Source organism: Balaenoptera physalus, assembly GCF_965194825.1.
Source record: "Balaenoptera physalus genome assembly, chromosome: 9".
NCBI classification, from domain to species: domain Eukaryota; kingdom Metazoa; phylum Chordata; class Mammalia; order Artiodactyla; family Balaenopteridae; genus Balaenoptera; species Balaenoptera physalus.
Window position 1 is genome coordinate 29284613 of NC_138888.1, and position 26744 is coordinate 29311356.

The 26744-nt window shown below is 38.3% G+C and overlaps 2 protein-coding genes across 2 annotated transcripts in view; one reads left to right on the forward strand and one right to left on the reverse strand.

Annotated features, from left to right (window-relative positions):
• SGK1 (serum/glucocorticoid regulated kinase 1) overlaps positions 1 to 26744 on the forward strand; it is a 110299-nt gene that overhangs the window by 56564 nt on the left and 26991 nt on the right. The window contains exon 3 of the mRNA XM_082474716.1: positions 23407 to 23482. Within this exon, the coding sequence (XP_082330842.1) occupies positions 23407 to 23482 (76 nt within the window). The remainder of the gene's footprint in view (positions 1 to 23406; positions 23483 to 26744) is intronic.
• The window catches only part of LOC309666864 (uncharacterized protein), a gene marked incomplete at its 5' end in the record, with an annotated part of 209266 nt that continues 190902 nt past the window's right edge, over positions 8381 to 26744 (reverse strand). Inside the window, one exon of the mRNA XM_082474983.1 lies at positions 8381 to 8906. Within this exon, the coding sequence (XP_082331109.1) occupies positions 8881 to 8906 (26 nt within the window). The 3' untranslated portion in view covers positions 8381 to 8880. The remainder of the gene's footprint in view (positions 8907 to 26744) is intronic.

The window sequence follows — 26744 nt, forward strand, 5'->3', positions numbered from 1 at the left end:
AATACACACAAGGAGAAGAAAATAACAGCATTTGAAGAATTGGGGAGGTTTTCAGTGATTTTTAGCCACTGAAGGATGAGAAAGTTCCAATTTTCTTCATAACTGAAATCATAACAGCTGTGAGCACTGAGCTGTTTATCAAAGATACAAGGAGGAGTCATGAGGCTTTATTTCGTGGATTAAGTCTAAACGCTGTATGTACTTTCGTGAAGTCTCAGAATGGATTGGTAATGGTTATTATGGATGATAATATTTATTTCGACAAGTCAGAAATACGAAGTACAAAAGATGTTTAAAGCACAAATGGCATAGACTGTTTCGCAAATGCATAGGTTGAAATCATCTATAATTTCAGTCACTGGCACAAATTGTATGACATAAAGTTGGCTCTGGCTTTCATTTTCATGGTAAGGACAGCTTGTAAATCAGTGACATGACTCATGGGTCTCGGGGATGGTGCATCAACCCAGCACCTGCTTTCCCAATCAGTCAAGTTACATTCGTATCCAAACACAAATAACCGTAGTCTTATTAACCTCAGCCATGAAAATTAATATTTCAGTGTTGAGAGGATGTGCAAGTTTAAGCTCAGAGGGTTCATTTCCTCCTGGTGGCATACACCATACACTTAATTCATAAGAAACCTGCTATTTCTTTCTGTGGAGTTTCTCAGGGGTGAATGCCATTTTGGGTTCCATGTCTGTGGCTTTGCATGGGCCATATATAGGTAAATTTTACAAAAGGCCACAGCAGATGTTACTTTGAGCTGAGGCCATGTGACAAGCAGCAGCGTGCCACCCTAACCTCACTTTGGGGAAATCCAGGCTTCGCAGTTGCCACACAGGATGTCTCATCAAAAGAGGGATTTTCCCCTCTGCTCTGGAACACGTTACTTCCTTCCCCCTCTTCAGTTCTACAGTACAAAAATACTCTCAAGACAGTTAATGACTTTCCCTGTCATGAGTGACTGTACTGGGGGAGACTGTAAGGGGGTAGGGGTAGGGAACGAGGGGGGGTGTTCGAGGGCTGGGGTGTAGAAGAAGCAATAAGAATAAGATGCCCTGAGCACTCTGGTCAGCCCACCATGTCTATGGGCATGCTATTGATAGTGACCAATACTAAAAATAATAATAATAATAATTATCTCTGACCCATGTATGTATCAAGCATGGTTTTGGTGTCAGATTTCAGTTCAAAGCCCAGCACTGACACTTACCAGCTGTATCCTTGAGTTTCCCCACTTACAAAATGGATGATAATACAAACTAAACAGGGTTGCTGTACGGTTTCAAGGAGAAAACGTATAGACATTGACTACATTTCTCTCTGCCTCCATCTTCCCTCAAACCTCTTCCTAGTTCCCCAAGCCTAAAAGAAGTCAAACAGATCTAACAGTGAGAGTCATATGGTGATTCTGAACTAGTGTCACGAGCCCAATGTACTACTTCTATTTACTTTGTAATTTGTGTCCATAGGATACTACACTTATGAATCACAAGCTTGTGTCCCATGTCTTTTCGTTCAGCAAAAAGAGAATTAAAATAGGAAGTGAAAGTTGCAAAACAAGTACATTATTAAACAAGCTTGTGTCAGTGTCGCTTTTTTAAAACAAGTGAGCTTTTGACCAGTCAAGGTATTCTGTCAACTTATTTCTAGTCTCATTTCCAAATCTCTTGAATGAAACTAGTGGGAAAACTGGAGGAAAAATATTCGAGTTTGCTTTTCTCTAGGGCAAAATTTTTAGTATTCCTACCCCCAATTCTGAAGGCTAGCTCTCTCCTGAATACCTATTATGGACAAAACCACACAGATTATTTGCTCAACCCACACTGCGACCTGAAATGTTCTCACAGAAAAATAATTCCACTGACACTTTTTTCCCATTGAACTGCAGGTCCTTCTGGAAAGTCAGATTCTCTATATAATCTCAAGATCATCCCAAGCAGGTGTGTCTTTATCTTTAATTCTAGGAAATAATTGCTGCCTGGAAGATTAAACTATTAGGGCCTAAAACATAAATAAAACCAGAACTCCTAGAGTTTTTTTTATTGTTGTTTAGAGTTTTCTCAATTTTAATCTCATCAAGACAATTTTTCTTCACCTATAAAGAAAAAAATGCAATAGGATTTTTACAACATAAATAATAATTATCTATAAATTAATGAGCAGCATCTTAAGCTTTCTGAGAACAAGCCAGACAGTAGAATTCCTTCGTGCAAGGTTAATGAATAATACAGATTAGAAAACCACTAGCAATTTAGTTCTATCAATGATGGCACTTTAAAACTATAAATTAGAATGAAAATAGCAAGACCATAACTTGGTATATGATGAATTGCCTCAATTATACTTCTGTAATTTACTTTTAATTTGCCTCCATTCAGGCAATTTAGAACTAAAATTTAATCATTAGTATATTAAAGATGGCATATATTCTTTATTCTTATCATATTCATCCATTCTTATTGATTCTACATTTCCTATAACAGAAGGCAAAAGCTAAATAGGGAAATGTATTGATAACAATGCTTTTAAGTATTTTTTTTACTTGGAAGATTTGAGAATCTTTTTAACGATTTTTTTATCACTAGTTGAAATACTTATTCAGCCTGTCACTGTGTAATCTAGTTCATACTCAAGGACAGATTACTGTTTCGAAGAGAAAAAACATTCTAAATGTTGGAAGGGTTATAAAGCAACATTGGGTAAATTTCACATGTTCAAAATAGCTCCACCACTGACCCAGACCACCTATCTCCTTCACTCTTATCCCTTATTTCAAAGTTCCATTTCAACACTGAGTCGGAGAGACATCTGGATCAGCAATCCATCCTCCTGCGACCACGGTCCTCTAGCTGCTCTCCTCCTTCAACTCAGTGATGCCTGAGTCCCCGCCTCACAGCAAGCACCCTAGCACATTCAATCCCCATCACAGTTTTCATCCCCCTCATCTCTGGTCTGCTGTTTTTCTCACTCAGCAACGCCATTAACCCCCTCACTTTCCCTTTCTACAGCATCCTCTGGGACTGTTGTCAGTAAACGCCATTAAATCATTCAACTTTTCCTCAAAACCCTCCCTCTGCCCTCTCACTTTGTTATGCAAGATGGCAATATGGGCCCTACATTAAACAGGGTTTGTCACCAATTGTGTTTTGAAAAAGCCAGGTTAGATTTCTCAGTGCCTCCGTTAGGGTAATGTGCCCTGTGAATCCCCAACAGGGAAGAGCCTGAGCATTACCCAGATGCATTGGACCCAAAATTTTCCTATAAAGAAACATCTTTAGGAGACCACTGCCTTAGTTGAGACTTGGCTTTCTATTGAAGATGGCACTGCTTCTCCTGCACCCTCGAGTAGAAATGGCCTCTTTTCCAGCCTCCTTTACCTGGAGGTCAAGAGCTTGGCTCTAACATAGCCTCTGAGAACTTCACTACCTTTGCTCAACCACAGTCTTTACTGGCACCTTCTACTAACCTCCAAGACACTTCTTCCGATTCTTTAATCACTTTGGTGGTTGATGTCATAATTTTCTCTACTCTTTCACAAGCAGTCATTCTGGGCAAATCCAATATTCACACTCATGATTCAGCTAATAATAACAATAGTAGTAGTAATAATGACAAGTAATAGATTATTTTTGAATGTCTACTGTGCGCCAATAAGTATCTTTAACACTTGACATGTATTATCTCATTTAATGTCCACAAGCACTATAAGTAAGAGATATCATCACTTTCAATTCACTGATGAGGATCATGACATTATTTAACAAGTCCAAGTTTACACAGAACATTAAGTGGCAGAACCAGGATTCAGAGCCATACTTCGCTGATCTACCATATGGGACTGTTGTCAGTCTAGTTTCCCGCTTTATAGCTATTCAAACTCTTTCATCAGACCTCTGTATTGCCATTCCACGTCATCCTACAGGCATGGCCATTTGTTGGATCTTATGATTACCCTAAGCTGTTCCTTCTCCAAGTTTTTATACTCTGCAGTTCCCTCTTGACTAAGGCTCTCTGCCCCCCATCTCCTCCCTCACTTTCACTGTTTGCCCTTCTCCTCCATGCCCTCCAATCATTTCCCTTGTACGCCTGCTCTTCATCACGGAGACCTCATCTTTATCTGCTGAAGTGGCAAGTCCTCTCTCCATCTACCAGAGATTCCTACAGTGTGTTAAATGTGGGGACGACCCAACAAGCTGGGCATAGTTTGTAGGCAGTTTAGAGCAAAGACGACACTGACAGGATTATAAAACACATCTATCGGGACTTCCCTGGTGGTGCAGTGGTTAAGAATCCGTCTGCCAATGCAGGGGACACAGGTTCAAGCCCTAGTCCAGGAAGATCCCACATGCCGCAGAGCAACTAAACCCGTGCACCACAACTACTGAGCCTGTGCTCTAGAGCCCGTGAGCCATAACTACTGAGCCCACGTGCCACAACTACTGAAGCCTGCGTGCCTAGAGCCCATGCTCCGCAACGAGAGAAGCCACCACAATGAGAAGACCGCTCACCGCAACAGAGTAGCCCCCGCTCACCGCAACTAGAGAAAGCCTGCGTGCAGTAAAGAAGACCCAATGCAGCCAAAACATAAATAAAATAAATAAATAAATTTATTTTTTTTTAAATTAAAAAACAAAAACCAAACACATCTATCATCATTTGAGAGGTCATCTTTGAGTATCGCCTTCTTCCCCAACGATCTGGTACCGTCAGGAGCTATGGTCTCCCAGAGCGAGTTTCACATGTTTGCTGTCATTCCTTATTCCTCCATAGTCCTTTCTCTCTGTGCCCGGAGTATATTCTGTGAAATCACAAACTGATGGGATGTTGAGATTAGAAGGGGCCATAAAGTTCATATAGCCCAACACCTTCATTTTACAGATAAAGAACGGAGGCCTGAGGAAGCCCATAAACAGACATTATCAAAAGAAATGGCTGAAAGATTAGATAAAGGTAACAGAATCTGCTGATGTCCTTTCAAAAAGAGATTTATTTCACCAATATATCCCTGACTACTTCTTATCTGCCATGCTGTCATAGTTTTAGATCTAAGCCTCTTAGTGAACCCCCTGTTCATAAATATTTCTCTTACTCGCTGGTTGAGAAGCTCGTGTGTTATCAGAGGGGAGGAGGGCCCACTGCTTTTCACAGCAGCACAATGAGGCTCTTTCTGTTGGGTGGGACACTTGGTCTAGATTTCCTTTGCACCAGATGGCTGTCCCCCAAAGGCCCCAGAGCTCCTGGGATCATTAGGATTCCAGATGTGCTTGCTACCGTTGATCTGCGGTAATGTGACCCCAGCTCTCTTCTTGCCAAGTATGTATTCAGCTGTTAGACTGTATTCAGATACATTGTTTGGCATGCTCCTAATATATGTGATCATTTTCATTTTCCATTTTGATCCTCAAAATAGGCATTATTCAGTATTTGAAGATATTTAGAGTTTAAGTAGTTAAAAAAAAAAAAAACCTGCTGTATGAATCGTGTGTTCTAGAAATGTATTAGTGAACAGCTGAGACAATCTAATTCCCAGGTCCCAGAGTTCCAAGGCGTCTCCGTTCTTAGTACATTGATGTTCTGAATTCAATTATGCTCTTTCCAATTTGCAAAATAACTCATTTTGTATGTTCATCAGTAGGATGTACTCTGATATTAGAAAAAGTTTTTACTTTAATGTGCTCCAGATTGAAGACCCTTATTAAGGCTGGTCTGCCTTATTTCCCAGTAGTACTAATTAAAAGTACTAATTATTTCCATGCTAGTATCTCAGGACCATCTTTCGATGCATGAAAGTTTTGAAGGAATTAATAAAAAAAAAAAAAAAAAACCTGACTGATGTTGGGAATCATATGAGAGAATTGATATTCTTTAGTCCCAATTAAAAAAATGTTTTTACGTCAGTCCATTTGACTTTCGTTCTTACTTCTTCGGTTTCAGGTCTATTCTGGATTTCTGCCATGTGGGAAGTAGTTGCCAGAATCCTCTTTCTTTATATAGCAGTTAGTGTCATTAATGCTGAAAGGGGACTTACCTCACTCCTGAAGCTAATAGGCTTCTCAAAAGCAGTTTTCATGCCTAATTCTTATCATTTATGAAGGATTTAAACCAGATTCCCAAGATCCTTCTTACATTTAAAGTCAATGATTCTCTTAGACCTTAGGGTCATTTTCCTAATTCTTAAATCAACCCGTTTGTTCCTCTCATGAGAAATAATCCAGGTGTGCTTAGGCAGGAGGTCGGTTATTTACTTTTCTATGCAAAAGTTGGGAAAATGGAAGAAAGATTATCTTTCCAGCTGGAAGGCAATCCTTTCCCAGAGATACATATAATCCCTTTAAAATGTTTTTAGATTCCAGAACAATTATACTCTAAATAATTATTAAGTCACATAAACTGAGGGAACCTTTATATTGGGGAGTAAGATTTCTATTCACACATTTACAGGTACAAAATTTTGTGAGTTATGTGAATTATCTACAGTATGCTATTCTCAATGGCAAGTTTATTCTATTTTTATTTATAAATAATACAGCAGCATTGGAGATGCTTGCTGTGGGTGCTTTTCTGTTCAACTCTAATGCTGTAGGAGGGTTAGGGAAACAAAATAGCAGCAATGGCATCTACCTGAATCCCATTAGCATTTGGGAGTTAATATCCTGATTTTTGAGGAGTGAATTGGAACTCAAAAGGTAGCAAACCATTCCATTCTGCAATTATTATAATTATCTCAAAAAACTTTAATATTCATGGGACTTCCCTGGTGGCACAGTGGTTGGGAATCCGCCTGCCAATGCAGGGGACACAGGTTCAAGCCCTGGTTCAGGAAGATCCCACATGCCGCGGAGCAACTAAGCCCGTGCGCCACAACTACTGAGCCTGCGTGCCACAACTACTGAGACCCGTGTGCCTAGAGCCCGTGAAGAAAAAGAAAAAAAAAAAAACTTTCTTTAACATTTAATACTTAGAAAACGGCTATTTCAGATATTTGAGTTGCTGGCAAGCTACCCCAAAATAGTCATTTCTTAATGATTTTTTAAAAATCACTTTTCCAGGACTATTGATAGAAACAACAAACTCTGGGGATGAAGCATAGAAGCTATTATAGGAGGAGAAAGTACCCAATAGTATGTAAAATATGTTGGAACTGAGTCATATGTAAATTTTTTTTTTTAACTTCTTCACTCTTAAATTCTAGTTCCTGGAATCCCTCCTTCATAACTGACTCACAATCTATTTTGGGACAAACCTGCCAGTACTACAACCCTTTCACTGTATATTACAATCCATACAGAAAAGTCAGAGACTAATGGAATGATCGAATAAGACTGACTAAGGAGCCTTTCATACCTGTAGCCCTATGTTAACACTGAGCCCTGGCTTCCAAGTCAAGGCTGACCTAAACGCTCAGTGTTTTGAAGTTATGCTTCCTGATGCTGTGTTTGGAAAAACGAGTTGATTAGAAATACTAAGTTTAAAACAAACAAACAAACAAAAAACAACTAATACTAAACTTTCTTTGGGTTATTTGTATGGAAATATGTTAATATAAATGTTTCAGACATAAAAAAAAAAAAAAAGAAAGAAAGATATAAAATAGCCTAAGCCTTACTGATTACATTTTCCCACACTGATGTCCAAAATTCTCTCCAGTCGATTTGGGAGAAGCTATTGTAAATAAAGCTCTGTAATGTGCTGAAAAAAAAAAAAAAAGAAAAGAAGTACTAAGTTTATAATTTAGGTGAAACACTTGATCTTGTTCTTATTTAAAACAGTTATTTTTTCCTACTTCCTTCCTGTCAAAACCTCTCTAAACCTTTTAATAATGAATTTCATTATTTTTAAATAATCCTTTTTCTTTTTTCTAAAAAAAAGTTATATTTTCATCTTCATCTTAGTTGCTTTCTCCCCTTTTGTTTACCATGTTCAGCTAATTTGTTTTCAGAGTGTATATTAACTCCCTGGCTTTAAGAAGATTCTCTCCAGGGAACTGAATCTTAGGCCTAGAAGGGACATGAGCACCTCCCTCCCCTTCAGAAAGAGCCACCCAAAGAAGATACCATATAATAATTATTTTTTATGGCTCTAGAGAAGATTGCACAACCCCAACCTGCATCTCATTTCGACATAGAAATACTCTTATTCTGCTTAAACGAAGCCTTTGTACTTCAACCCCAGCCAGTTTTCTTTTGTTTTACACATAATGCAGATAGCCCACCACCTCTTTATAAAATGCTCTTCATACACTCAAAGAATGTATTCAATTGCCATCTGGACTTCTCTTCAAGAAAACGAATAACTGTCCTGTTTACTCTTCTTCCTGGTCTTATTTTCCAACACTTGAATCATTTTGCCATTTTCCTGGTTATTTTTTAAACAGTTTCCAAGTTCTCCAATCAGGTCTCCAAACATAGACTCCAGGAGTTCACCTTTCAGAGCAATAATAAGTTGAGACCATCTAACAGGTCCTTCACGTCATACTCTCATTCTACATTTATTTCTTTTTATATTGGTCTTTTTAAGTGTTTTATTATACAAAACAATTTTTTGAATCTAGATTTAGATTTTTTTTAATGCAACTGATTGGTTTAAATAAGTGTGTCTATATAGAGTAGGTTTTTTTTTTTTTTGATTTATTTATTTATGGTTGTGTTGGATCTTCGTTTCTGTGCGAGGGCTTTCTCTAGTTGTGGCAAGCGGGGGCCACTCTTCATCTCGGTGCGCGGGCCTCTCACTATCGCGGCCTCTCTTGTTGCGGAGCACAGGCTCCAGACGTGCAGGCTCAGTAATTGTGGCTCACGGGCCTAGTTGCTCTGCAGCATGTGGGATCTTCCCAGACCAGGGCTCGAACCCATGTCCCCTGCATTGGCAGGCAGACTCTCAACCACTGCGCCACCAGGGAAGCCCTGGAGTAGGTGTTTTAATGCAACACTGATAACATACATAAAGTTTCTCCAAGAAACATCCATAGAAATTATAACTACAGTTAAAAAAGCTTTACAGTTTCTCTATTTAATTTTTATTTCTGATATTTTTCCTCTATTTAATCTTGGATGAATTTTCCAGTTCTATGTTTTTCCAGTAAGTTTCTGCCTAAAAAAAAAAAAAAAAATCAGAAACTAGCTGCATCATACTAGTACTAGGCCAACTTAGTTTGGCATCAGTGTGATTATGAACAAATTTAGAGCCTTTAAGAATGTTTTGAGCTATTTCTGCATGAATTATATTTAAATCTCAGGTTTATTGTTTTCCTTTTTTGGAAATCAGGCTGAAAATGATTACAGTAGATTCAGGTATGCAGATTGTAGTTCATTAATTTCATTAATCCCTCTGAAGTTTCAGACCTTAAGAAATGGTAACCTTGACTGGCGCTGGCATATTCAGTATGGGTCTTTGGGAAGTTCAATAAAGTGCTGACCTGGCATGTGGATTTTCATTCACCTTGGGTGAGAACCAGGTCCATGGGGAAAGTAGGCAATGGAGATAATGATTGAGGCCCTAGAACTTAAAGGAAAATCTTCACGGGGGAACTTTGATACTCCCTGTCTCCCTTTTCCCGATGACACAAAATGCACCTGTCATGGATTGGTGCTAGAGGGCCTTATCTTTGCACAAGTCGAGAGAAACTCGAGAACACCAAACTATAAGAGAAGACTGGAGGTAGGGTACACATGCATTCACGTTCATCAATAATTCTGTGCTGAAGGAAGCATGAAATTATAGCTCAAAATGAATATAATTTTGTTTGTTGTTTTTATAGTAACACTTTATATCAGGGCTTTTTCCAATCATTAGGACATTCATTCCTATACTCCATTTCCTAGATATGGACAAAGCAGTTCTGTTTGCATTAAGATAGATAGACAGATGATAGATAGATAGATAGAATTACAGACATAGATGTTACATAATTTTTAAATTATGAAGATAATATAAAATATTACTAAAAAGCAAAGAAATAAGAAACAAAAGAAAAGCATCCATAATCCCACTACAGTAAAACAACAAACATTGCTTCATGCATTGACTTGTTTGTCCTTCATGCATTGACTTGTTTGTCCTTCTATACACAATTGAAATACAATTTTATGTTGTGATTTCTTTTATTTAACATAATATGAGTAACATTTCTCTATACCAACAAAAACATTTCAGAGGCACCATGTGAATAGTGGCTATCTTTCTTTACTCAATCATTTCCCCATTAAATGTTAGGTTGATTCCAGTGTTTTGTAATTATGAACAATGTTAATTCAGCTTCGTGCATATAGATTTATGAATTATTTATTTAGGATAAATTACCTAAAATGAAATAAAAGTATTGAGAATCTTTTTTTTTTTTTTTAACTTTTATTTATTTATTTATTTATTTTTGGTTGCGTTGGGTCTTCGTTGCTGCGTGCTTTCTCTAGTTGCGGCGAGCGGGGGCTACTCTTCGTTGCGGTGCGCGGGCTTCTCACTGCGGTGGCTTCTCTTGTTGCGGAGCACGGGCTCTAGGCGCGAGGGCTTCAGTAGTTGTGGTGCATGGGCTTAGTTGTTCCACGGCCTGTGGGATCTTCCCGGACTAGGGTTGGAACCCGTGTCCCTGGCACTGGCAGGCGGATTCTTAACCACTGCACCACCAGGGAAGCCCCTAAAAGTATTGAGAATCTTAAAGGTCTTAAAATACATTACAATAGCTTTCAGAAAATGTTTTGAAAATTAAAATACAATGAACAACCTATGAGAATACCAGGTTTCCTAAACCTTTGCCAGCATTGAATATTGCCATTAAAAAAATTAGTTCTGTATATTATTATGAATATAATTTTCTTTTCAAACATGAATATTCTAACCAAATACCATCATTGCTAACCTTGTCTTTTTATATGGGGAAGAGTCAAATACATATTATTGAAAATATATGAGCAGGCATTTTCCACTAAGGTTTCCAATGAGTAGCTTGAATTATTTGAGGAATGTAAACCAGTGCATGGTCTTCAGTTATAACCTACCTAAGTAAAATCCTTGAGACAGATTTTCCATAACATCGAAGGCTAAAGTCTAACCCATCCTGAGGAGAGTTACATAAACTGTTGTGTTCTGAACTGCTTTCCTCCAGCCTTATTCAGCAGCTCAGATCCTGTTAATTATCACATCAAACTCTCATGCCCTGAACTAAATACCTTTTTGCATACAGACTTTTTAGTGGCTTAAACTGGGGAACAAGGTATTGGTAAAAGAAGTGTTGAGTTCAGGAAAGAAATTACAAAGACTCTAAGCAAGACTTTTCCTTTTCTTTTTACCTGATTTACCCATTTCTGACCCTGAGGCCCCATTCTTGCTCTTCTCTACAGAGAGCAAAGTTCAGAGATGTATGTGTAAGCATGCACGTACACACACACACGCACACACACACACACAGAGGAAATCACTGCATATATATATTTGTGTCTATGTGCATGGGCCTTTTCTGGAAGATCCACGAGAAACTATTGGTGGTGGTTACTGGGGTGTGGGATTGGGGACAGACAATCAGGAATAACCTTTCCCCTTAATAATCAATTTAGTGAAGAAATGGATTACTTCCATGAATGCTCAGAAAAGATATTCTTCTATCTCCTTTAAAAAACTAAGCATATTTGACCAATATAAATGGAATTGGTACTTTTGTGGTTATAGAACAAATGTAACAGGATGGAGTGACGTTAGCAGATGTTGATGTAATAGACTGTTCAGATTCATTTTCCTGTATACTCTTGAATGCTACAGGTTTACTCTTGTTGGGTTAAAATACTCAATGGAAAGAGCAAGGGAGGTTTGGGGACCAAGTAGAAGTAACTAACAAGCACAGTATACTTGAGACAAAGCCTTGCCATAAATCTACCCCCCAGTATCTCTCTTGTGTGACCCCAGTGATTTGTAGCAACCAACCACAGCAAGTACAAGACCTGAATTTTCATTCTCTTTGTAAAGAGTATTTGGAACTCCCCATGGGAGACCTTGGGATACATAGAAAACAAAGTAACAAAAGCAATCATCTATATCTGTTTGCCTAGGACACACTTCTGTTTTGAGCAGAATTGAGTAGTAAGATACAGATAAAAGTAAAATCATGGTTTACCATTCATTTATATACCAAGTATCTATTGATTGACTACTGAGGTTAATGCTAGCTAGTATGCTACTATGCTAAGGCACTGGAAATTGACTGGTGAATAATTCAGAACAGAGTCGTTTTTCTACAAAGTTTATAGTCTAGGAAGATCTAAATTATAAGTAATAAGCAATAGAAAAACTTTGTTTTATTCAGGAAGTATACTTTTTGTGCCTTTTTTTTTGCTTCCTCTCTTTTCCTTTTTTTAACTTCTGTTTCCTGGAAATGGAGAATTGTCCTTAATTAATTTTTTAGCATTACTTTGTGAAAAGGTATCCTATTTAATCATCTTTATTTCCCCACAACAAACTAATAATTTAAATAGTAATATATTTTACACCATCTTTGAAGAAAGTGAACACTGATGTTATTGAGAATGAATTCCATTTATTCTTCTCTTTCAAACAGGTTTAAAAGGCAGATATATGCCCTAACATTCAAAAGAATAAATTTCAAATAAAATTTTCAAATAAGATTTTATTAATATACTCATGTATAATAGTTATAATCTAAGTCATTTGACTTCAAGTATGTTTGTATTTGGAGGCAGTGTTGTATAGAGATTAAAATCCTGGGCTTGCTAGCTAGCTGCATTTACTTTTTCCAAGGTACCTCAGTTTCCTCATCTGTAAAATGGGGATAATGATCATAGTACCTTTCTCAGAGGGATGCTGTGAGCATAAGGTGAGTTAGTTAATGCGAAGCACATAAAACATAATGTGTTTCCTGTTTGGGTTTAGTTGTAGTCTTTTGCCCTAGAAGGCTGCAGCTTATTTATCTCCTTACAAGGTTTTCCAGCAGTGCCCGCTGCTTTTCTGGCCTGGGTGAGAGATGATCTCCTTGCTTCAGTACTTAGGTAGCTCACAGACAGACTCAAAGGGACATACACTCAGGGACATACCCTCTGGGACCAGGAACTAAGAATGCAGGTTGGGGGGATAGGCGGAGGGCTGGCTCTTCAAGATTGTCACTAAGCTGGGGAGGGGGGGAGGGGTGGGGTACAGACAACTAAGAACATTGCAAAGCTTTCCTACAATTTTTAGATTTCCCCTTCCCCCTTTTATTCTGCCTTCACTTGGCTACTGTAAACCTTTGACTGTTTTCCAGAGTTTTAACAAATTTAGTTGACAATTTTTTTTTTTTTTTTAGTTGACAATTTTTGCTTGCTTTTTGATGTTTCTGTCAGGGTACAGGAGCTTGGAGGGGCGTACTCTAACATTTGGCTGATGTCACCCCCCTGGATAAGATTTTAAAGGTTAACTTGTCCATACTTCCTTTCTCCCCCAAAAGGAGACAACCAGAGTACCCAGAGGTTGTTCTGAGGATAAACTGAGCAATGAGATAATTAATGTGCCTGGCCCATTGTAACATTCCATTAAAAATTTTTAGTAATTATTATGCTAAAATATAGTGTGACTTGAAATGCATGATATTCTAAGTCTAGGAAAACTTCAATACCAGATTGCAGTGACCTTTACTTCCTTTTTAAGACAGCTAAGGGTAGCACCATTTCTTCCTCAATAGTAGTCTCCTGCTTTTAACTATCTGGGATGTCTATTTGATCCTTGGCCAAACTCTGGATCCACAATTATATTTCATATATATTACAGGATCTCTATAAGGAATGATAAAATACAAAATTCATGTAAGGATTTCCTAGAACCCACTGAAAAATAAATAGGAAAGAAAATATATACAGAAAGAAAAGGCAAAAGACTTCCCTGGTGGTCCAGAGGTTAAGGCTCCACGCTTCCAGTGCAGGGGGTGCGGGTTTGATCCCTGGTCAGGGAATTAAGATCCCACGTGCCATACGGCGCGGCCAAAAAATAAAATAAAAAGAAAGAAAAGGCAAAAGTAAAGCTGCATATGGAAAATACCTGCAAAGGGAAACAACTCGTGCAGGATCTTCTTGGAATACGCACAAACTCACATTGTTATTCTGCTTACTTCCCAGAAGTTAAGAGCTCAAGTGATCTGGCTGGGATCAGAACCTGCACCCCTTAAAGTTGAAATTTAGTACTTAATAAAACTATCCACTTCTCCACAAGTTATATAGATGTTTTTCATTCCCTGGACATTCTCCCACTTATTTCTCCATGGGCCTAATGACCTACCCACTGAATACCAAAAAGATGTTGGATAAAGAATCATTGTCAAGATGTATGATTAACTTGGCTAAATGCTAACACAGTTTCGCAATGAAAACCTTAATCTCTGCCATTCAAAACTTTGCAAAAGATGTATGCACGGTGGTTTTGCTTATGCAAAAAATGCATTTCATAATTGTCATGTATTGTTTTTAACATATGTTTCATATCAGATACAAGAAAGGTCAAATGAGAGCTAAAAAACTGTTGGCCGGATTTGCTATGCATGAGTCTTCCAGCACATCTGGGAACCTCTGTAGAAAATTAACTCAACATTCTGGACTCCTGGGATGGCCAGATTATTAACTGTTTTTGCAGAAGCACTCTGTGCAAGCCAAGGCATATAAGAAATATTTTTAGACCTGTAGACCATTAAATACTGTACAGTTAGCTTCCTGCATGAGAAAAACAGCGGGTACTTAAATGGAGATGTCTAGTTCCATTCACAAAGGGAAAAATAAACCATGCATTTGTTGGCAATGGCATTGGACAATTTAGACTCTATGGTTAAAGTGTTACTGGAAAATTGAATATCAGACGTTTTTATTAAAATAAAATTAAACATTAAGAATTATAGCACAGAGCAAATTATAATTGTATTGGCCTTGAATCTGATATAGCTTCTGTATAGGTAAGCAGTGGAAATATTTCTCCTAGAACCTCACACAAAATCTAGATCCAGATTTCTACTTTTTTTTCTCCTCCTGTCAAATACCTTTTTGGAGGTAAGCTCAAGGAGAAAAATACTAAGAAATATACTGTCATTTGCAATGAGAGATTCAAAACATTTCTCTTTTGCCCAGAAAGCCTAGGAGTGGATGTTTGTTCATCATTTAACTTAGGCCTGGGAATCATTCTTTATATTACCTTTAGACGGTACAGTGACCCTGAAATAGCCATATTTAGTCTCTTCCCTGTACGCAGTAGATAAATACCACTTAATCCCTGTTACTTCTGTGTGGCAGAAGTTGGTTTAAGCATGTTAGAGATTCCTGGGGAGCTTGAAAATATACTGACTCCCCAATCTCTTCTCTTCTTGTGTTGGGCCCAGACACTGGTATGTATTTTTTAAGTTCCTCATTGTAGTGTGTTGTCATGATTGAAAACCAGTGGAGAGCAACGTGTCTTAGATGAAGGAAAGAAAAATCTAATCATGGACTAGACATGGATCAGTCATGGACAAATCCAAATGATTTATTGAATGAAGTCTGAATCTATGCAAAGAGTTTTGAAGATTATCTTTTCCCAGCCACATGGTGTGTTAGTCAGACAATAACCTGAAAAATGAAAAGCCAATCATTAATAATTTTTCCAATAAATATACTTAATAGCAGAGTATAGCCGAAACAATTTTCTACATCTTTATGCAAAGAAAAAAAATGGTTTGAATGATAATGTCAGGAGCTAAATATCAGGTCAGGTCCCAGCCTTACTGCTGGGCTGGGGAGAAGTTTCTTTCACTCCAAATCACTTACAGAAGCATCAGCTATTCTGAGCTGACCCCACTCTAAATCACTTCAGGCCCCCAACACCAGGAATTTAGAAGGGTTAAAACACTAGAGGAAATAAAGACACATGTTTTAAACCACTACATTTTGCCATAATGACTATCCCTTTCACTCAAATAGCTTAAGTTGAGTGGGATTTATAGTCTTCATTTTTAATTGTTTAGAGATTAATAATTCAATCATACAGCAAGTGTTTGTTGAATGCCTACTATGTGCCAAGCACCCCTTTAGGACTCATGAAATTTACAAGAGACCATTAAAAAAAACACAATTATATATGAACACAATTATATAATTATATAAGAACACAATTATATATGAGATGGTGTTAAGTGCCATAGAGAAATATAAAGCAGGAAGGGGAAAGAAGTTTCCATTTTAAACAGGGTGTTGGGAAAGGCTTCCCTGAGGAGCTGACGTGTGAGCAGATATCTGAAAGAGATGAAAGTTATGCAGATGTCCAAGCAAAGAAAGTTCCAGTCTGAGTGCTCAGCAAGCACAATGCCTAGAAAGAAGTCTTTTTACTTTTGCCAATATCATTTGCACATAGATAATTCAGTTAACACAGTAAACTTTTTCTACCAAAAGATTCTCTCTTCCAGCCTCCATTCTAAGTCATGATACTCCTGTTAACATGTATGACTATATAATCATGGATAATAATAACTCCTACCAATGACTGAACCCTAGAAGAAGCTAAATCTAACCTTAAATCTAACTGTAACTTTGCCAGTTTTTCCAGTAAGGAGACTGAGCCTAAGAGAGATTATGTAACTTGCCCAGGGTCACATGCATAGCCAAGTGTGGGGCTGCCATATTTTATTCCACGTCTGTCTGACTCCAAAGCCCATGCTCTAAACAGCTATATCTTATTATTTCTATCAACTTTGATCTAAAATAAACAATAAATGCAAGGAAGTTTCTCTTAACCACGGTGGATGTATTATAAACAATATAAATAACTTCTGTATCTCCTTCTGTAGGTCACTTTACCTCCTCCTTCAGAATCCATTTTCCCATCCATTAAATAAGGAGCTGAACTAAGTCATTTGTTAAATCTGTTCTACCCACAAAATACTGTGATTTTATGATATATTCACTTTGGCCACTTTAACATCTTTTGAGTCCTACCAAATCAATGACATAGTCAGTAAACATGCATTGATTGCCTTTTCTGAGCCAGGCACAATCTACAAACTCCATGACCCCAAATAATTTTTACTTAAGAATTTAACTATAAAAAAAAAAAAAAAAAAAAAGAATTTAACTACATGCTTTGGTATAGAATTTATAAAGGTTTGACCTGGATTCCAGTCAAACCAACTCCATGTGCCTGCTTTGCTTTGTGTTTTAACTTACAAATGCAGATGTGTATTGTTGATTTGGCAATATTATTGAAGAAATATGTAAGAAGGTGGACTACTTTAAAGCATCTAAAATGACCATATATTGCCCCACTCCCTACTCATGTCACCCTATTTGTTGCCTCCATCATGCTCATCTCAATCACCAGCGTTAGAAAATAAGTTCCATGGGGTCAGGGACACATCCATCTGCTTCCCATCTATGCATGTGGCTCTTAGTACTGTACCTACTATACCATAGGTTATCCACTAATATTTACTGCATGAAATGTATAATTAAATTACTTTCAAAATTGAGGATAAACCCAAGTTTTAAGAAACCAATGTCAGCTCTCAACTGACATCTTGAAATGTAACAGTGGAGACTTGGACTCTATAATCACTAACTTAAGCTACATTACTCTCTAGTCCTCAGTTTCCTCGCCCATAAAGTAAGCAAGAAGGGGAGAAACAGTGTCTTCCAGCCCCCCAAGTCACTGATCCTCTGAACTCTACCACTGGTGTAGAATATAGAAAACATCTAATTTAACAGAGGTTTAACCTGGATATCTTGACTTTATGAAACTGAAACACTTGCTGGGCCAGGCAGGAGACATAAATAAACAAAATGGGTGGGGTGGTAAATTGCCTTTAGCAATTCACAGTCACAAGGGCTAAACTGAAAAATATAAAATCCCAGTAAGGACACAAGTGAATTAAAGCCACAAAAGGAAGAACAGTTGTCTAGTTACTTAGAATCACTGTATCTTCAGGGGCCAAGAATAGTCCCTATGCTCCATGTTATATGGATGTAATTATCCTTAAGCAACTGAATGAGGATGAGTCAGTAGCTTGTGGAGACCTGCATGATAAGACTTGTGATCTCTGATGGGATTCCTCGACTAAGCTCTTGATCAGACTTCTGCTGTCCTTGTCCAAACCATCATCTTCATGAGGGTGGAGGTTAGTGATACTAGATCTGCAGACTGTGGGATGTTTGCTCTAGTGAAATAGTGTGGGTGGATTCTCATCCTGCCCTGTGTGCGGTGGAAGGTTGTAGCCCAAAGGTGGAGGCCAGAGAAGCCTACCTGCACATGACTGTGTAAGTGAAACCTCACCACTAGGCACCCAAAGGGGATCTGGTCTGAGCAGGTTAGAGATGAGCAAGTGCTCCTAGGAGGACTGAAGACCTAGCACATGAACAGGGGACCACATGTGCTTGGAAAGCCCGCCATGCTAGCTTAAACACAATACAGAACCGTCCCTTTAGCTGCCAGCAACTGTGGACTGCTGGGACCACACACCAAGTTCCAAAGTTCTGAAGTATTTTGGACTCCTCCATCTTCCCTCATGTTCTGCCATTTATCAAGTCTTCCCAAATCATTCCAGCTGCGCTTCACCTCCATCCCTTCCTTCCCGCAGTCACGGTTCCCACGCCCATCCTCCTCTCATCCACTACCTTCTGAGGGTACAGCAGCCTCCTAATCTCCTCCGTTTGGGTCTTTTCTGACTCTGGCCTCTCACACAAACTGCCAGGGCTCTTGAATTTCCTCAGAGTGAAGCACTCATTGACTTTCAAAGCCATCCACTATCCGGCTTCCACCTAGTTTCCAATCATTTCTCCCAGGAGCCTTCTACTCCCATGAAATTGTTCAACCAACGGTTGCTTAAATACACCTTGTTAGGTTTTGCTCCCACACCTTTATTTGTATTGTTCCGCCCACTTTGGATACTTTTCTACTGGCTGTTCACCAATCCAAGCATTGCCAGTATTTTTTTTCTCTGGCCGCGCGCCGCGCAGCATAAGGGATCTTAGTTCCCCAACCAGGGATGGAACCCATGCCCCCTGCAGTGGAAACACAGAGTCTTAACCACTGGACCACCAGGGAAGTCCCACCAGTATTTTGAAAACCTGTCAAATCCTGCCTCTTCCGTGAAGACTTGCTTAACAGCTTTGCCTACACTATTGCTTCTTCCTTTAAATCCTGACCAAAATTAATACCCATACCCTTTCTTCACATTGGGTTTGGAGGTACTTTTTTTTTTTTAATTTATTTTTATTTATTTATTTATTTATTCTTTGGGTCTTTGTTGCTGCACGCGGGCTTTCTCTAATTGCGGTGAGCAGGGGCTACTCTTTGTTGCGGTACGCTTCTCATTGCAGTGGCTTCTCTTGTTGCGGAGCACGGGCTCTAGGCGTGCAGGCTTCAGTAGTTGTGGCACACGGGCTTAGTTGCTCCGCAGCACGTGGGATCTTCCCAGACCAGGGCTCGAACCCGTAGTACCCTGCGTTGGCAGGCAGATTCTCAACCACTGCGCCACCAGGGAAGTCCCTGGATGTACTTAGTATCAGGCTGCATTATGGCTTTGTGGATGTCTATGTGCTGTTCCCAAATCAGAATATAAAGTCCAAATGATCAAGTTTCCTTTGTGTCCTTATAAAAACCAGGGTAGCATCTTAAACAAATGCTTAATAAATACATTCTGGATGTAATAAACCCATCCAAGAGAAAAAAATCAAGGAAGCCTTTTCTTCCTCCCAGATACACAGAACTGAATTCAAAATTAATGTTTGCAGGATGGTTTTACATCCTGTGATAGTGTCCAAGGGACATTTCTAAAGCCTTACTAGAGCAATTTGAGAAGCAAAATTTCATTTCTCTAAAGTGTTCTTGCTTATTTTTGAACATCATGGAACCTGAGATGGGAAAGAAGGAAAAAACCAAAGAGCCCACTGTGGATTTCTTGAAGGGTCTTGTGAAGGGTCTTGTGAAGCCACTTGTGAAGGGTCTTGTGACGACTCAGCAGGACTGACCTCGGATATAGACTTTTCTTACTTCTGTGAAGTACCTGAAACTGTGGGAGTGAGTTTTAGGGCATTGCTTACAAACAGTTGCAGTATATATAATTATGAATGAATTTGCATAAATTTGTGCTAAAAATATACGCCATGAGCTCTATAGATAACTTGCCGTGGGTACTTTGGTGCTTGGGAATCATGAAAAAAACAGCATGATAATAATACTTCCATGATAATAACACAATGAGCAAGAAGTCATTCTTGATGACTCTGAATTTAACAGGAACAACTTCAACAATGTAGAAGATTTTTCCAACAAATAGTGATAAAGAATTATTCATAAGTAAGTGAGATTTGGAGGAATGATGTTTATTTGACACAGATGCCACAAAAACACAAGATAATTAGAGCTGAATGCAGGAAGAATGCTCATACATGGCAAATTTCCCAAATGGGTCCATAGTTATAAAATCAACTAGGACTTCCCAAATAAAAAAGTGTGGATAAATAACAATGAATTTTTTACTTTCACTCTGTTAGATTTATAGGTTCTTAGAAACATTTTAATTACTCACATCTGGAAATAATGTTTGTAGTCCTTCCCTAGGTGTTCCTCAAAACCGATTCCTTATTTCAGGGGCTATTATCTGGCCCTGACCTGGAAGCTCCTAGGTGATTAGCTCACAGGTCAGAGAGGATGTCTTCTGGGGTACAGTGATCTCAATAAAGAGACTTAAAACCATTTCATGAGGAACAGTGGAAGGGAAGAGGGCCAGCTAACCTGGGAATGGAAGACTGAGGTGAGACATAACAGTTACTTTCTAATATTCTAGGTATTATTTTATTAAAGAGAAAGTAGATCTCTTCTATGTAACTCAGGAGCGAGCTAGAACCAGTGAGGAAGTTTCAAGGATCCAAACTTCTGTTCAACTTGCAAAGAATTTTCTAACAAAGAGAGTAATACTTAGTGGAAGAGGTAATTCCTTTGAAGGAATTTAGACTGGGGCTGCTTAGTGAAATTTGAGGGGTGTTTTTGCTTTGCCACTCAAAATGGTATCCACGGAATGGGGCTGGTCTACACCTTCTTTTTTTTTTTTCTCCTGGAGATTTATATTTTAATGATTTTTTTTTTTATCACAGTTTGACTCCTAAAATGATGGTTCCTATCAATTAAAATAAACTACATTACCAGGAAATCCATTAATAAAATGTAGACCGCTTACATATTTATGTATGAAATATTTCATGTGTGTATCTGATATACTAACAGACATAGGATGATGATCTATTCCTAGATGTTCTTGTTGGGGGAGGGGAGGTAAGAACACAATATGAAATTTACCCTCTTAACAAATGTTTGTGTGCAATACAGTAATGTTAACTATAGGCACATGTTGCTAGGCAGATCTCTAGAACTTAATCTTCTTACATAACTGCAACTTTATATTCAATGTATGGCAACTCCCCATTTCCCCTTCCCCCAGCTCCTGCCAACCACCACTCTGCTTTTGCTTTTACATGTTTTACTAATTTAGATGCCTCTTATAAGTAGTATTATGCAGTATTTGTTCTTCTGTGTCTGGCTTATTTCACTTAGCATAATGTCTTCAAGTTTCATTCGTGTGGTTGCATATGACAGGATTTCCTTCTAAGTCAGAATAATATTTCATTGTATGTTTATACTACATTTTCTTTATCCATTCATCTGTCCATAAGCATTTAGGTTGTTTCTACCTCTTGGCTATTGTGAATCATGCTGCAATGAACATAGGGGTGCAAAGAACCCTTTGAGATCTTGATTTCTACACGTTCCTTGGTATTAGTTCAGGACAAGAGAAAGAGCTTGTGCCAGATTGTAAATGGACACACTGCTTCCTTCATCAGTAGAGATGTGTTATGGAAAGAAAATGTCAACAGAACTAAACAATGTACTTAGTGACATTCTTGCTGCAATGGAAGGAATACTTTGAGTATTTTGAGTACTTTGACTATTGCTGCAATGGAAGGAATTTATCCATTAAATAGTAAAATACTAGAGAATTTTCACAGTAATCAAATTATCACACTACAAAATATATATAAATGGAACATCCATTTGAACACTAAGATTTATATTTCCCCAATTGAATATATGTTTGAAAGTCACACATCACAATTATAGAAAATTGCAAAAAAAAAAAAAGGATCATTACCGTTCCCTGGTATTTATTTATTTATTATTTTTTTAAAACTTTATTTATTTTATTTATTTTTGGCTGTGTTGGGTCTTCGTTTCTGTGCGAGGGCTTTCTCCAGTTGCGGAGAGCGGGGGCCACTCTTCATCACAGTGCGCGGGCCTCTCACTGTCGCGGCCTCTCCCATTGCGGAGCACAGGCTCCAGACGCGCAGGCTCAGCGGTTGTGGCCCACGGGCCCAGCTGCTCCGCGGCATGTGGGATCTTCCCAGACCAGGGCTCGAACCCGGTTCCCCTGCATTGGCAGGCAGATTCTCAACCACTGCGCCACCAGGGAAGGGAAGCCCCCTGGTACTTATTGAAAGATTCTATTAGTTGGATGTGATGTGCACCAGGCAGAGTCTTTAGGTCGAATAAGTAATACATATTGCATATATGCATGTGCTACTATTTAAAAATAAAGATTCTGTTATAATTACAAAATAAGAATTCATATTAAAGTGCAACTGAATTAAAAGTAGCTCTTTCTTATTATGTGTTTTCCCAAGCATATATACTAAAAGTACCATCTCGGCTACGTAGAAGTCCAAAATGCTTTTTATTTTATTATTTTTATTTTTTTGCCCATGCCACACAGCATGCGGGATCTTAGTTCCCTGACTTAGTTCCTTGAGCAGAGATGGAACCCATGCCCCCTGCAGTGGAAGTGCAGATTCCTAACCACTGGACCACCAGGGAATTCCCCAAGATGCTTTTTTTTTTTTAATTTAAATTTATTTATTTATTTATTTATGGCTGTGTTGGGTCTTCGTTTCTGTGCGAGGGCTTTCTCTAGTTGCGGCAAGTGGGGGCCACTCTTCATCACAGTGCGTGGGCCTCTCACTATCGCGGCCTCTCTTGTTGCGGAGCACAGGCTCCAGACGCGCAGGCTCAGTAATTGTGGCTCACGGGCCCAGTTACTCCGCGGCACGTGGGATCCTCCCAGACCAGGGCTCGAACCCGTGTCCCCTGCATTGGCAGGCAGATTCTCAACCACTGCGCCACCAGGGAAGCCCCCCCCCCCCCAGGAAGCCCCCCCAAAATGCTTTTTATGTGATGGATATTCTTACATGAAAACACTTGCTAATCATGCAGGGCCTCTGCATCCAGCTGTGTAGTTTGTGTTATGCAAAAGGCACACAATGAGGGAGCAAGTAAGAGGCTGAACTCCAGGGAATCTTTTCTCTAGAACTGTAGGCCTGAAACAACTGAAACAGTGAAGCCATTTTTTCACATTTCTTTTCTCCTTTTGTTTTCAAGGTGAAAGAACCATGTAATCATGCCAACATCCTGTCCAAGCCTGACCCAAGAACCTTCTGGACTAATGATGACTCAGGTATTATTGGAAAAATACATTCTGGCCCTGTGATACACAGAAAGCGTGAGGCGGTAAAGCCCCACACAAAGGCAAGGTTTAGGGGAAATTTTTGGTTTTGCTTGTTTGTTTCTTTATACGTAGTCCAACACTTGAATGTACTTCACAATCACTTTTTTATAAGTCCCTTTATTTTATCTTCTTTTTCAATTTCTAAAGCGTGTATACCATTAAGTACAGCTTGATGAATTGTGAAGTATATTCAAGTGTTGGGGGAACAAAGCAATGAGTCTATTTCCTGGAGTGGAGGACAGAGAAATAAGATAAGGTGGGCAAATATACTGATCCAAGTGTCTCTTCCAAGGGAAGGAAGGGATTAAAAACCCTAAGGTGAGTCATATTCCAAATACTCAGTGGAGGGCAAGTATGACTTGCACTATCAATCCCGAAGTAGAAATCTAATCAGAATCAGAGGAATGCTACTTTCTGAGATCGGAGAATATGCTTCACGTGTGTAATTAAAAATTACACTCGGACCAAGGGTAGGTATGTTTTTATAGGAAACTGAAGACATAACATCTTTTCATTCTTTTTCACAAACACATTGAACCATGAGGCCTAATGACACCAAGTAAAGACACTAGAACTGAGAAGAGAAGGTTCAGTAAAAGAAACAAAATAATTAAGAGGGTGATTCTAGAGCTTTCACCTTCTCTAATTAAATAGGGTCTAATTAAGTGGAGAATTGTGGTGATACCTAATATTTGTATTAGGCCTCACGGTTTGTATATTTGTATAGATCTCAGTGTGTTCACAAAAACCTAATTTAGTGTTTGGGCCAACCCTATGAAATAGAGGGGCACACGTGAGAGATCAGATCAGATGCTGAAAGAGGGTAGCTGACATCCAAAGCTCATGAGCAGAGAACGTCAGGACTGGGAGGGGGATGGAGAACCTGTGTGCTCAGTTCTGTATCACTCTTCCTAGGAAGAAGCAGCTCTCCTCTGAGAAGCAGCGGGAGCTAAATTGGTGCTTTAATCTTTTCTTTATAAAAGAGAGTCAGAGACTATGCCTATTAGCAGAGGCAGGAGGGGTTAGAGAGAGAAAAGCACTCTGCTGCCTTTTTTTCAAAGACCAGGCTTACCGTAAACTTATTATCAATTTCATCTGTCAAAAAAATTGTTCTGTCTTGTTTTATGTCTTTTGAAGAAAGATGAAGAAACATGAAAGTGAATTGGCCTATTTATGCCATCATTGTGGTCCATTAGTAGCACAGCCACAAAATAAACAAGCTGTCCACCGGCTAATACTACTGTTAAGATCTACAGCACGTATGCTGTGAAGGAGCCATGTAGAACAAAACATAACAATTAAAAAATGAGTTTTTTTTAGTTTTTTAAGGAACTTCCATACTGTTCTCCGTAGTGGCTGTATCAATTTACATTCCCACCAACAGTGCAAGAGAGTTCCCTTTTCTCCATACCTTCTCCAGCATTTATTGCTTGTAAATTTTTTGTTGATGGCCATTTTGACCGGTGTGAGGTGATACCTCAATGTAGCTTTGATTTGTATTTCTAGGGAGACGCAAGAGGGAGGAGATATGGGGATGTATGTATATGTATAGCTGATTCACTCTGTTATACAGCAGAAACTAACACACCATTGTAAAGTGATTATACTCCAATAAAGATGTTTAAAAATAAATAAATAAATAAATGATTCTTAAAGTTATGCAAAGAGAATGGAATTAGAAGGGAATCTGTACAGGCCAGATCCAGAAAACGCTGCTTAGGTACTTTTTGGAGCTGGAGAAATTATGTTACAAGAAAAACTACTGCAGAACGTGTATAGAAATAGTAAAAGGAATGCTCTGGATCTACTCATCTTACAAACTTCTTAAAAATTTTTATTGTATCTTCAATGGGGTTACAAAGATAGTATCCCTTCTGTAGTAGCAGCTCACTTAATAAAGATCCTCTCCAATAATCAGTTCCTCGACTAAGGTCTATGTTTAGTGCTTTGGTGGGGAGAGGTAGTTGTTCAGTCAATGACTGAGACATGGGTATTAAAATCTCCACCTATGGTGGTAGAATTATCTTTTGCTTTTTAAAATTCAGTAAATTTTTACTTTATGTATTTTGAAGCTCTGATCTTAAGCACATACACTCTTATAATTGTTGTAAGTTCTTGATGAATTGTGTTCCTCTTTATCTCTGGTAAAAGTCTTCATTTGAAGTCTTTTTTTTTTTTTTTTCCTGATATTAATATAACTTAGCCAGCCTTCTGACACCTACTCTTCACGTGATATATCTTTTCTATCCATTTACTTTCAACCTATCTGTGTCTTATAGTTAAAGTGCTTGTCATATAGACCTCATATAGTTAGGTTTTCCTTTTAAAGACTATCTGACAATCTCTGCTTTTGCTTGGAATGTCTAGACAAATTACACTTAATGTAATTGTTAGATATAACTATACCATCTTGGTATTTGTTTTCCTCATGACCCTTCTCTTCGTTTGCTGTTCTTCCTTTTATGACTTCTCTAGAATTATTTGAGTATGTTTTAGAATTCAATATTAATTTATCTATTGGCTTAGTGGTGGCTCTAAGGATTACAATTAATAACTAAGTTTTCACAGACCATTATAGAAAACTTCAAACAGTATAGGTCTATTTATCCCACTACTCCTCCCATGCTTTACATTATGGTTGTAATATATATCACTTCTACATATGAGATTAAACCAATGGTATAATGTATTTAAAGGAAAACCATCCTTTGTACTTTCTGAGATGTTTACCATTTCTGATGGTCTTCATTTCTTCTTGAAGATCCAATTTTCCCCAGAAATCATTTCCTTTTAGCCTGGAAAAACTTCTTTTAGTGTTTCTTATAATGCAGTGATTCTCTGGCAATGAGAATTTCTCAGTTTTCTTTTATCTTTATGATATGGCTTTATACATGAAAATATTTTTATTTAATTCTTGAAGGATATTTTTTTCTAGATATAAAATTCTAAGTTGATGATTTTTTTTTCTTTTATTGCTTTAGAGATGCTGGTCCATGGTCTTCTTGTCTCTATAGTTTCCGATGAGAAGTCAGTGATGATTTAAATTATTGTTACCCTGAATGTAATGTGCTGTCTTTCATTGGTTGCTTTAATTTTTTTTTTTTCAATCTTTGGTTTTTATCAGTTTGACTATGATGTATCTAGAATAGAATCAATGTTCTTTAAGATGTAGAACTCTGAGGTTTAGGAAGTTAAACACTCTTCTAGTCTA